At 47.1% G+C, this 13,411-nt stretch overlaps 1 protein-coding gene across 2 annotated transcripts in view; it reads right to left on the bottom strand.

The window, feature by feature from the left end:
* Positions 1-263: 263 nt before the first annotated feature.
* Positions 264-13,411, bottom strand: part of Rgs9 (regulator of G protein signaling 9) — a 65,401-nt gene continuing 52,253 nt past the window's right edge. Inside the window, exons 16-19 of one of the 2 annotated variants that reach the window (XM_090349873.1) lie at positions 11,100-11,185; positions 9,353-9,470; positions 1,653-2,122; positions 264-680 (exon numbers count right to left, since the gene is read on the bottom strand). In XM_090349873.1, coding sequence (XP_090205999.1) covers positions 530-680; positions 1,653-2,122; positions 9,353-9,470; positions 11,100-11,185 — 825 coding nt within the window. In that variant the 3' untranslated portion in view covers positions 264-529. The remainder of the gene's footprint in view (positions 681-1,652; positions 2,123-9,352; positions 9,471-11,099; positions 11,186-13,411) is intronic. The other variant, XM_090349874.1, reaches the window with a different exon arrangement.

The raw sequence follows: 13,411 nt of genomic DNA, 5'->3' as shown, positions 1-13,411 counted from the left end.
AATTGCTATCCCCAACACAACCCTTTGTGACGCCTACTTTTAGAGAATCTGGCATTCCAGAGGTGTGCTTTTCTACTTCCTGTGGTAGTAGCCCCTGAAGCAGAGTTCATGAAAGCATTATGTCTCAACCAATTTAGACAGAGAGATCAGGGGAGGCTGTTGGAAGGTATTCAATGTCCCCTTGTCCACAAAACTGAAGAAAACATGAGATGACTTCGTAAACTATTATTGTTCATGAATAACTCATAGAATTGGGCACATGCTAACATTCCAGTCCCAGAAATTCTTCCAGGTTATTGTTTTATTGGTATTAAGGCAGGGACATCTTCTGGCCCACATGCCTTTTTGGCCACAGAAGGGGATGTCATGACAAGGGAAGGGGGCCGCCTTTGGGAGCCAGCCAGAGGACATTTCCCCCCATCTCTCCAGCCTTTCATTCTAATGCACTCTTTGGTTTGAGAACAAGTGTGCTCCATGGCTGCATCTGGCATTGTCTGCCAGGAAGACGCTGTTGATCTGGAGCCCTGGCTCAGCCAGCCTTTCCCTCCTCCAGGCTCTCCCAGGGACAGATGACCTCGTTTTCTGTGGCCCTGTCACCAGATTCTCCAGTCCCAGTGTCATCCGAGTCCATTAGACAGGGGCCACTCTCCGTAGGCACATCCATTTTGATCTGGAAAAAGCTTCAGGCACAAAAGAGTACAAATGACAAAAGAGGCAGAGGCGCTAATTCCCCCATGGTCCCCAGGAGTCTCAAGAAGACTAGCCAACACCAGGGAGCATTCCCCCAAAGGGTTTGTGCCACCCTTGTCTCAGGGGATCCCTAAAGGAGACCACTACTCCAAACACGCTTCCTTTTGCTTGGGGGAGAGGCAGGAGAGCATTTCCATTTTTTGGATATCATTGCCAACACAGAGCTCTAGGTGAGGATGCCTGTGGGAGGTAGAGGGAGTGGCCAGGTCCCCTTGGGGACAGGGGCTGGAGGAATGCAAGCCACCTAAGGTAGGGGTGTCATACCCCGGAATCTCATCACCTGTGCATCCCACTATGGCCATAGATCTTCTGCCCTTCACAAATGCAGGGCTTTACTAAACTCATATCCTTGGCATGGAACAGAGTATAAGGAAGAATGTGGACAGGAAAAGAAGTCAATTTTAAAAAGAACACTGGTGCCAGGTGGGTGCAGTGACTTACACCTGGAATCCTAGCTTCTTGGGAAGCAGAAACCAGGAAGATCATGGTTCAAGACCAGTCTGGATAGTTATTGAGACCCCACCCTTCCCACCCCATCTCAACAAATAAGAAGCAACTTCATGAGATTTGTAAGTAGGAGGATGGCAGTCCAGCCTGGATCTTGCTGGAACAAGTAACCAAAGCTGAAGCCAAAAGGGCTGGAGGTGTTGGCCCAAGTGGGAGAATATCTACCAAATTAATGTTAACTAATTCGCTTTTTAATTTTTGAAGAAGCCCTCTGGGACTTCTTGTCGGTAAGAGGGAGGGAAACATTCCTGGGACCCAGGGCTGTGAGCAGCCTCTTTCTGACCCTCCTCATTCCCCCATCCCCACCCCTCCAGGCCACATTGCTGCCACAGGGCCTGGTCTACACCCGCAGCTCCACGGTCAGCACAAGCACAGTGCAAGCCCCTTCTTCTTACTTTGCTACCTTCTTGGGTTTCAGCCTCGGCAGCTGCTGGCCCACGTCCCCCAGGGGCTGCACCTTCCCGTGGGACACAGCTGGGCACTTGGGTGAGAGCCTGGCGAAGACCGGAGAAGCCAAGCAACCTCGCCTCAGAAACCTGCTGAAGGACAGGGCCGGGCGGGCCTTGGGAGGGGCACTGGGCTGGCCGAGGGACCCAGGGCAATCCACCGCGGTCTCGCTGCTCTCACAACGGGCACCAGACCAACTGGCCTCCCCTTTTGGCTCCAAGCCCGATGAGCTCTCCAAGGCCATTCGAATGGGCGAGGGGCAGACGGCAGTGCTGGGCCGTCTGATGAAGCGGCTAGGTGAGGGGAAAGGCCTCCGAGGAGAGCGGCAGGAGGGGGAGAAGGGGCCCGAAGGAGAGGGAGGCACGCAGGTCCCTGTGTACACAGCCAGGTGGGGGCTGGGAGCCATTTGCTGGCCTGGCTGTAGGGAAGGAAAGAGAGAGCTCAGCCGTGAGTTGTGGGGGGCGGGGGTCCCAAACCACCCTCAGTTCATTCAGCCCCCTTCTGATGGCTAGGGTGTGGGCCTGTTCTCTCTGCCTCCTGTGACAATGACAAGGACACCTGGAGGCCTGCTGTATGGAACCTGTGTGTCCCCAAAGCAGTACAGTCATGTCCCAGAGCAGAAACCATCCTTCTCCCAGTTCCCAGGCACTGCAGTGCAGACAGACAGATCCTCCATCATCCCTCAGGCCAGTCACCCCAGGCCCACAACTTCTGCACCAGTGGCCCCCAGGCTCAGGTCTGGAAACATCTAACTGAGGCCACCCAGACCCCACCACGACAAGCCTGTCAGGTAGGTAGGAAGGGGAGGCAGGCGCAAAAAGGCTGGAGGAGGTAGTAGAGTAAAGGGGAAGCCTCTCAGTCCCCAGATGCAGGACAGGGTGGGGATAGCATGGTAATGGCACATATTTAGCTCAAGGAGCATGAAGGCTTGTCCATGCAGAGACAAAGTAAATGAAAGCAAACATTTCCAGGGAGGACCTATTCCCTTTACAGAGCACAGAGGCGCATCCATCTGGGTTACTTCCAAAGGCCTATTGCTGCCAGATGAATGCCTGGCAAGGACAGAAGTCATGAGCAGGAGTGGCTGGTGGTCCTCAAGGACAATTGTCCAAGCGCAATATCCAAGAGAGAATTAAAAATGACCTCAGTGAGCCATGTGGATTCCTGCTGAGAGGGATTCCCACTGCCACCTTCTCTCCACCCGCAAAACTGCCCTGCAACTGAAGATGGCTGCCTCAGCCCTGAGCAGGGGATACTGTCTTCTGTGGTGTGAGGTTCTTGTCTCCAAATCACCCAGGTGAGTTGGCCCAACCTGAAGAGAGCAGGTCAGATGCCACTGAGAGCAGCTTTGAGGAAAAGAAAGGCTAGGGAAGCTCAGAGGGCTGATGGCTGGGTGGGACTGGAAGGGGACAGAAATGTCTTCATTTTCTCCCACTGGTTCTCGGAAATTCAAACAAGATCCTATTCTAGAACAAGAGCTTGAGTTATGGCTCCAGGAGACAGGTTAGGAACCAGAACCCAGGACCAGGACCTGGGCTGGTTAATTATTACATTATGAACACTCAGACACAGTGAGAACTTAGCCACCAGAAGTCCCTGGGCTTGAACAATTTACTCCTAATCATGGAGGACTGCATGCGCCTCCCTCCCCACCACCAGTCACTCAGTGAGGCAAGTCACTCCCATTATGTCTATCCTACATAGGTGAAAAACTCATGCTCCAGTAGCTAAGACTGGTGGCAAGAGTGAGAGAGAGACTAAAAGTCCAGGATCTGCATGGCTGAATGGATCAGCATATCTGGACAAGAAGTTACTTCCAGTCCCACCCCGCCCCCAAATATCCATCCTATAAGGGCCCCCATCTTACCAGGAGCCTGAATTAGCCTAGAAAAGGGTCCTCCCAAGAGCTTCCAGGTGAGGGTACAGCTACCCTGGCTGATCCCTCAGATGGGGAGACCCTTATTTGGGACCTGGCACCATGTGTGATCTGAAGATTCTCTCCACATTCATGTGTCAAGTCCTCTCCCCAGCCCAAGGTGACGATTGGAGAAGGGCCTTTGAAAGGCGAGTAGGAAAGGGACTCATACCCCGACATAAAAGACCCCAGAGAGTGCAGGGAGGGCACAGTGAGAAGGTGCTGTCAGAGACCAGCATGCTCTTCATCTGTTGGTGCCTTTGCCATGAACCTCTCAGTCTTCAGCTACCACAAGTGAATGCCACTTTGCCGGCATAGTTTCAATGGACTAAGGTACCATGGTGGTTGTCTCATCTTGGACAATCAGGCGCTAACATGCATTTGTTCTCTGGGACCGTTGGTTACCCATCAATTGAAGACTTAATCCATGACTAAATAAGATCCTAAGCCCAGATCAGTGTGATTCAAAAGTCCCTGCTGTTTCTACTGAGCCATGTTGGCAACCTGTTGCCCATAGGGGATTGGGAGTCTAGAAGTGAACAGAGAATACCTACCCACGGGAGAAGCTAGGCTTTACCATGAGAAAGGGTATCAACGTGTGAGAAGTAATATATCTACTACCTGATGAATGCAACTGTAACCCCTGTATACATTAACCCGACAATAAAAAAAAAGAAGAGTGAAGCTAGGCTTTGTCAAGAAGCAAAAACAGAGGTATCAGAGCAGTGCCTCCTAACTCTAGCTTAAAACCCATTCCTTTAGAAGTGATGGTAAACTCTCCTATAAGTTCACTTTACAATAAGGCAGTCACGGAGCTGATACAACCAGACCAGGATTGTATAGATTATGACTGGACTTGCTTTTTCCTACTCTCCCCCCAGCTCTGTGCACCTTCCATTTACTCCTCCTCTCTTTTCCCCATCCTATTCTCCTCCAGCACCTTCTCTTTTCCAGGATGGACAGAAAAGTGGCCACTATCTTTCTTCACTTACCTTACCTGGGATGGTTCTTTCTTCTGGGCACATGGCCATTGGCTAGACTGGATGAAGATACTCTAAGCTGGAAGCTTTAAATACCTCCTCCTCATCAGACAGCCAAACCTGGAGCTTGAGCTTGGAGATCTAGCCCCTCCCTTCCATGCCCCACCTACCCCTGATATCAGGAAGCAAAGCAGTGACATGCAAGACATGTGGCAAAGAAATATGGCAGACAGCACACAGACAAAATAGAGGAGAGTTTTGATTTCATTTTGTTGTGCATTGCATTTTATTGCGCAAGCGTAACCAAGAGAAGGAAGCATGAAATGGAACAGGTAAATTCGTGTGAGAATGCAATCACAGGCTTTCTGATGGAAGGCAAAGCAGATGATGGAGGAAGATGCAACTCAGTTTCCTGTCCCCAGGTACTCTGGCTGAGAAAACCCTTGGCCACTTCAACTGCCTTCCTGGGAACTGGAGGGTTGTGTTCAGATTTAACATTCAGGAATGCAGTGCCACCACCCATACCCATTCCACTCTCCCTTTCCCCATTTCTCGAAAAGCACACAAGAAAAGTTGATTACATGAGGAAGCGCCCTCTGGGTGTCGATGTCATTTCATCTACCCGTCATTCCATTGGTCACAGTCTGGCACAGAGCCTTCCCCACTGGAACAGACCTTTACTTGGGCTGAGCCATAACTACACTGTTGTTGGTTAGCCCTCTCCTAGAAGATGCTGAGGGGGCACACGTCAACTCTCTATCCTGCCCACGCCTGGAATGTCTCCTAATGTTCCCCAGAGAGCCCAGGAGGGGTGCATGACAAGACTTGGAGAGGGCAGAAAGGCTGGTGGGGGAATAACAGTGGTTCTGCACACTTTCAGGAAATGTCCTGCTAAGAAGCCTCTGTACTAGACAATACTGACAGATAGCTTGAAGAGCGTGGATGTGCTGTGGGGTGAAGAGAATGACAACAGTCATGGCGGTGATGGCGAGGAGGATGGAGATAGAGATGGCGTGGACGGTCGTGACAGTAATGCTGGTGATGATGAAGGTGATGATAGTGGTAAGGATGGTATGGATATTGGTGGTGCTGGTGACTGAGATGGTGGTGATGATGTTGATGTATTGGTAGTGATGATGATAAAGGTGGTGATGATGATGGAGGTGATAGAAATCATAGTGAAGAAGATGATGATGATGATAACAGCGGTTAGTATTTATTGAGCATTTATATGTCGGGCAAGGGTCTAAGGTCTCTTGTTCTTATCTCTGACCCTTCTATTTTCATTAAATACTCCCCATGAAAGTCTTTTTTTTCTAACAGTCAAGCTGGGAGATAGAATTCGACAGAGGAAATCCTGCTGCCTACTCTACATAAAAGGTTTGTCATGAGCCAGGTGCAGTGGCTCACACCTGTAATCCTAGCTACTCAGGAGGCTAAGATCTGAGAACCGCGGTTCAAAGCCAGCCTGGGCACCAAAGTCAGGGTGGTAGCCTTGAGCTGAAGAGCTCAGGGACAGTGCCCAGGCCCAAAGCTCCAGTCCCAAGACCAAAAAAAAGTTTATCATCTGCTTAAACTATTGACATTAAGGAACTACGATGGTGTCTGACCCTGTTTAGTAACAGATTATCATAAACGACTTAAACATGTCACTCACTGTCCAAATAAATGCTAGCTTTGATATCATTTAACTTGCAAGTGGGCCCTGTGAAGCGGCTGTTACCTCTGAATTCTGGTCACAAAATCAATAAGAGCAACTTCCACCTGCTAAGAGCTGATAACGGCCACAGACACTCTTGCAGAACCTCAGAACTGTGGCCCTTTTCTATAACACAAGAGAATTTCCTAGTGGGTCCACGGATTGCAGAAGAGCACTGGCAGACTCCTGATTTAGAGAGGAAGTAGATACATACTGGAAGAGAGCACATGTCTGGAGTTGAGGCACAGTGAGGTCACACAAGCATATAAAAGTGAACAGCTCTAGTTGCTAGATAGGGCTTTCCAGTCTAGGTTACTCACTTGATCTGATCTGGGGCAGCTAACTGCCCCAGAGCAACTCTGCTCACTCCAAGTCTTCATTTCCTCCCCAGGCTAGAAGTTCCTGGTATGTGACTGGAGGATCACAGTTCAAAGCCAGCCCAGGAAGAAAACTCCATCTTCAAAATAAAAGTAAGGCTAGAGGCATGACTCAAGTGGTAGAGCACCAACTGAGCAAGTGAGCTGAGCAAGTGTGAGGCCCTGAGTTCAAATCCTAATACTGTAAAAAAGTAAAAAAAAAAAAAAAAAAAAAGAATTTGGGATCTACTCAACACATCTACTACCTTGCCCGCTATTTTGCTAAGAGTGTGACCTCAGCCCATGCAGAGAAACTTGAAGGGGTAGCAAATATTCTCTGATTTCTTGCTTCTCAAACTTTCCCACTAAATTAGGCCAAACGGCAGGAGAGCTCGGCAGCCAGCTCTCCCAGAAGTCCGAGGGCAGAGCTGAACCTGCCACAACCAAGCATAAAATGTCTTTGATATCTCATCTTCCAATCTTAAAAAATGCATGCACATTTTGCATTCTATTTCATAACATATTAATGATTGTTTTAATGTAAATTTTTTAAAAACCACCTAAAACTTTTCTCCTATTCTAAATATTCAAGTCCAATTGGTATCCTGGGCTTGGTACCTACCCCACATACACACTTGAAATTCATAAAATCTGCTTTGAGAATAAATCTTCACCCAACTTCTCTTTTCATGAATGAATAAGAAATCAAGAGGTCCTGGGACTCGCTCAAGACCTTGTGTCTAGTGCAAAGACTATGGATCCAAGAGACTATGTCCAAACCTGGGGCTCTTGCTAATCCATTCATTCACTCACTCATTCATTCATCTGAATACATATTGTATAGAATGTGCTAAGTCCGCTTCTCTGCCACTGCTTCCAAGAGAAGCAGTCTACACAACTCATGTTCCCCATCACAGCACACTCTCCATTCCCTATAGAACACATCCAGGAGGGTTTCCATCTCAATTGTGTTTGTGTTATCAACTGTAATGAGAGCCTCAGTTCCCTTTCCTGTAGCTGTGTCTTTTGCTATAAAACTTTAACTTTTTTTTTTTTTACTAGAAAAGGTCATCATGACTCCCGCTGCCTCTGAGTCACTTTGGCCAATGAAATGGTGTAGAAGGAACCATGTGAAGCCCTGTGCTATTTCTACTGGCTGCCTTGTAATTCTGCCATCATCATCGGCTCCCTGCCTAGGTCAAGGGGTTGGAAGAAGAGAGGTATGTGAAGAGAGGTAGGAGAAGCAGGGTAGACTTATCCATTCGTGCCAGCCTAGACTCCTGTAGACATGTGAGTAAACTCAGCCAGGACCCACAAAGCCACAGAGATGATCTCACATACATGGACAACAAACACCTATTGAACAGCACTCTAGTTTGTAGTTGAATATTACCCAATAACAGTTACTTTTGACAGTCCTAGACTACAAGTTCCATGAGACTGGAACAGTGTCCTGAGTGAATGTATTTCTGCTCACTTCCTTGCTTCTCTCTTTTGCATGCAGGTGTATGAGATGTCTCACTTCCAGAATAACCCTCTAGGGCTAGGAGCATAGCCTAATGATAGAGTGCTTGCCTAACATGCCCAAAGCCCTGGGTCCGATCCCTTGGTACCACATACACAGCAAAGGCTGGAAGCGGCACTGTGTCTCAAGTGGCAGAGTACTAGCCTTGAGCAAAATGTGTCCAAGGACAGTGCCCAGACCTTGAGTTCAAGTCCCAGGACTGGCAAAAAGAAAAAAGAAAAAGAAAAACCTCCTAGTCCTCACGAGCTCAAAATTGGAGCTGACTTCCCCCTTTAACCCTGATCACAGAGCTGGCCTCGCCTATAGTTGCAGAGGAGGGAAACATCAAGAGCTAGAAAACATCCTTTAAAATGAAGTGTTATGTTAGGTCACAACTCATCTTGAAAATGCCCTGGATAGCTACCATTCTTCTTCCCCAGGAATGAAGACATGAGTGCCTAGATTCTGCTCTGGCTGAGTCCTGCATTCCTAACAAGCTGCTTCATTACCCCGTAATTGCACAGAGAGGGAGAGAGAGAAGAAGATACTTCTATCCCCTTGGGTAGCTGTGGCTAAGACATAAGCTCAGCAGTAAGGCCAGCCTAGTGGGGCCCTTGCAGTAATAAAGGAACTAGAAAAGTATTTCCACAGGGGAATCTGGCTCCTTGGAAGGACCTCAGATTGCTTAAGAAGCAGAATCTAAGTTGGCGAAAGTGGATGAGCAGCTTCCTAAAGCTACTTTAGACCAATGTCCTTAGAAGAACTATGCTGGCTAGTGAAAGTACACAAAGCATCCCATGTTTCCCTATGGCTCCTGCTACATGAACTCCCAAAGGTTAAGACAGGTGGGTACGTAGCAACTAAGTCAGGTGACTCCCCTCTCCCCAGCCATCACCAAGGTTACCCCTTGAGAAGCTGGAATGATAGAACAAACTTAAGTCGCTTTTAGCACTGTAAAGCCCACCATGAAGAACATTAGAGGAATCTGGGGGAAACACATTGATCCTATGGCTCTAATAATGGGGAATAGAACCTTCTAGACTTGGATGCTACTTTTCCTTGTTTGCCTCTTCCAAGTATACTCCTCTCTCCCCTCCCCAACCCCCCAGCCCACCATCCATCCCAGGAATCACAGATTTATTTAGGGGGGAGGTCCTTCTTGAGTTGGCTCCTACGATCCAGCTTGCTCATGACCTGGGTGATGTCCACTGTGTTAGCTGCTTCCCGAGCCTTCGCTTCCTCTTCCAGTTGTCTCAGGATGACTGGGCTGGGGCTGGATCTTAGGTGACGGCGCATGAACGGGAGGGTCGAGCTGCAAGGAAGGACACATGGGTGACTGGAAGCAAGCCACTGGGTTTGCCTCGTGAGGCCTGTTATCAGACCTGGTGGGAGTTGGGGCCGGAAGGGCAGAAGCACAAATGGTTCCCACATTTCCCTGCAGATGTCAAGGAAAGTTCTCAGAGCCAGATTCAACTTTAGTTCTTTCTCCCTTGGAGAATGAGATGTAAATTGGATGCAAGGAGAACTTTTCTGGATGGGAACCATGACAGACACCCTTCTCTAGCGTTTAGAAATCCAATTGCTCTCTTAACACCCTGTAAGGTCTTCATAAAGGCCAGGAACATGGCAGACTTAGGGACTAAAACTACAACAACAAGATTTTCTGCAAACACATTTACACAGGGCTCTCACTCATACTTCACGATGACTGCATTGCCTCACTACCACATTCCACACCCAAGTCAAGCACTCCACCAGGGCTCTCTGCCACCAAGGACACTGGAAACCCTGGCTATGGCCTACAAGAATGCCAGCTGAATTCCCATGTCTACTTTAAGTCAGAAAAATATCTGGAGAGAAAAATACGAGCCAGCCTCTCAGACCTTCTACTTTCTAGCTGAACTTCTGAAGTTCTTCTGGCCCTTTCTTGTGACTTAAAGATGACGCTCACAAGTCCCCAGGGCTACTGAGCTCCTTTTCTTCCTTCTTAAACCTAAGAACTGTGCTACAAAGGCCTTCTTTCTCTCCCGGCCATAACAGAACCATTGTCCTCCAAAATGAGACCAGTTGGGGGTTTCTTTCTTAAGAAAGACTTTAATAAAGAATGTAGTCCAATGGCCCTCCTTTTGAATTGACTGGAGAAGCTGGAAAAGAGCCCAGCATGGGCTGAACAGACAAATAGGAGCGTTTACAACAGGACACACCGCTGGCAGGGTTTGGGAAAACCTCTGCCAGAGTCCTGTGACTTTGTTCAAGCTGTCATTTGGTTACTCTTTTGAATCTTCAGTCCAACACAGAAGCACACATGTGTGCGCGCTCGAGCACACACACACACACACACACACACACACACACACACACACACACACACACACACACGAGGCCAATCTGTCCTTCAGACATGAATATCCATTGTCCCAGTGGCAAGATAACCCACATTTCCATCAATGAAAGGGAGAAGAACCCAGTCAATGTGTTTCTAAGCAGTAGATTCAGGGGGCAGCCAGAACACAGTAGGTGTTCATGTCTGGTATTTTCTGTAGGAGTGCAATTTACTACTATCTCTAAGATTTTGGAACAATTCAGATATAAAGATGTAGCTAAATTAATATCCATTCATCAATTTGGAAGGCGTGGTGATAAAAAAACCCAATGAGAGGTTTCCATCTGCTATTGGAATAATTATTGGTGTGATTATCGGAATTCTTTCAAACCAGCATTAGAGAGACAAAACATGCTGGAGATAATTACTAATGAAATCTTGCTTGTGATTTCTCAGCCTTGGAAGCAAATAAAACATTGATTCCCAAAGCGATAGTGCCAGTCCCCAGTATTTCCCATCCAGTAAACATCTTAATAACAGACATCAGGCTAAAAGAGACTGCCATGTCTTTATAAACCAGGCAGTGAGATGCTTATAATTTTAGACAATGGAACTTGCCTTCTCTTGGTGGTTTCTTGAGGTTCAATAGCCTTGGCCAGCATTTCCTTATAGATTGGAGATTTTAAATAACGGGCATACGAATCCTGACAGGAATAAGAAAAAAAAAAAAAACAGTGATTGTGAGTGCAGTTCTCAGATGTGGCCCATGGGCCAGCAGGGTCAATTACACCCAGGAATTCACCTGAAACACACATTTTCAGGTGTAGGACCTATAACCCATCTGTAACCCCCACGCTATCAGCCTTGCAGTTATATTCCACACAATGAGTCCAGGGAGAGTCAAAGGAACGTTGACCACAGGTAAGTAAGAAGCCCATTTCTCAGTCCCATTCATGGCCTTTTCTGCCCTGTGTTTTGAGGCATAAATGCAAGATAGCCAAGGAAACAGAAGACTGCGGTCTAGACTCCAGGTAGTCCTATGATGGCTTCTTACTTCCAAGCCAGCTAAATATTCTAATTATCACAAAGCCCACTGAAACAAGCTGGGACTGAGTAGCTTTCAAGGCCTCTTAAATTGTGTTGATTCTAACAACTAAGTAGTAGCAGTAATGGTTACAGGAACCAGGATAACATCTGGGAGAAAGGCTAACGGAGCCATTGGGTCCTGGTTACCTGTCACCATAGAAACAAGCCTGGAAAGAAGTGGAATTTAATGGAGGCCATGCATCACTCTGCTTGTAAATTACCCCTGACCCTGCTCCGTACTGGCTAGTCGCTGGTCTTCCTGGGCATCTCCTGAATACGCTATACTAAAATTATGTTTTTAAGAATTACGTTTTCAAATACATGAAGGTACAAACTAAGATTAAAGAAGCCCTTTGGGGCTGGGAGTTTGGCCTAGTGGTAGAGTGCTTGCCTAGCATGCATGAAGACCCGGGTTCCATTCCTCAGTACCACATACATAGCAAAAAGTCAGGAGTGGTGCTGAGGCTCAAGTGGTAGAACTCTAGCCTTGAGAAAAGCCCAAGGACAGTGCTTAGGCCCTAAGCCTCATGACTGGTAAAAAAGAAAAAAGAAAAAGAAAAAGAAGCCCTGCTATGGGTCTTTAAAACACACGCATAGACCTGAGGACCAATGGAATAGAACTGAAGACCCAGACATCAACCCACAGACCTATGGCCACCTAATCTTTGATAAGGGAGCCAAAAAAAAAAATAGAACGGGAGAAAGACAACCTCTTCAACAAGAGGTGCTGGTTAAGCACCTGCAGAAAGCTAAAGTTGGATCCTTCTTTGTCACCTTTAACCAGGATTAATTCCAAATGGATCAAAGACCTCGAGGTAAAAGCAGACACCCTAAAAACTTTATCAGAAGGAATAGGAGATACACTAGGCCTGCTTGGTACAGGTCAAAACTTTCTTGATAAAGATCTAGAAATACAACAAATCAAAGATAGCTTGGACAAATGGGACTGCATTAAATTGCAGAGCTTCTGTATGGCAAAGAACATAGCTAGCAAGTTAAATAGAAAGCCCACAGAGTGGGAGAAGATCTTCACAAACCATACAACAGGCAAAGGCCTCATATCTAAAATATATCTACAGCTAAAAAAAAATGAATCTTTCCAAAACAAAACTCCAAAGAAACAACCATCCCACTAAAAGATAGGCCAAATACTTAAAGAGAGACTTAAAGAGAGACACATGAAGAAATGCTCAACATCTCTGGTCATAAAAGAAATGCAAATCAGGGGCCAGGAGTTTGGCCTAGTGGTAGAGTGCTTGCCTAGCATGCATGAAGACCCGGGTTCGATTCCTCAGTACCACATACATAGAAAAAAGCCAGAAGTGGTGCTGAGGCTCAAGTGGTAGAGCTCTAGCCTTGAGAAAGTCCAAGGACAGCATTCATGCCCTGAGCCCAAGCCCAGGACTGGAAAAAAAAATGCAAATCAAAACAATTCTGAGATTCCACCTCACTCCAGTTAGAATGGCCATGATCAAGAAATCCAACAACAACAGATGCTGACGGGGATGTGGCCAGGAGGGATCACTACTACACTGTTGGTGGGAGTGTAAACTCGTTCAGCCACTATGGAAAGCAGTATGGCAGTTCCTCAAAAGACTAAACATACAGCAATTCCACTACTGGGCATTTACCCCTTGGTCCAGAAAGAAGGACACACTAAATCCACTAGCACAACAATGTTCATTGCAGCACTATTTACCATAGTGAAGATATGGAACCAACCCAGATGCCCCTCAGTGGAAAGTCTGTGATTGCCCTTTTGTTAATCTCATATTGTTACTGCATCCCACTTTGTAACCTGGTATATTATATAAATGTTTACCTGTTCATTTGAAATAGGAGGG

This window comes from Megascapheus bottae, chromosome 17 (genome assembly GCF_031878675.1).
Source record: "Megascapheus bottae isolate mThoBot1 chromosome 17, mThoBot2.hap1, whole genome shotgun sequence".
In the NCBI taxonomy this organism is placed as follows: domain Eukaryota; kingdom Metazoa; phylum Chordata; class Mammalia; order Rodentia; family Geomyidae; genus Megascapheus; species Megascapheus bottae.
Note: the sequence above shows the minus strand (reverse complement) of the source record. Positions and strands in the feature narration are given on the sequence as shown.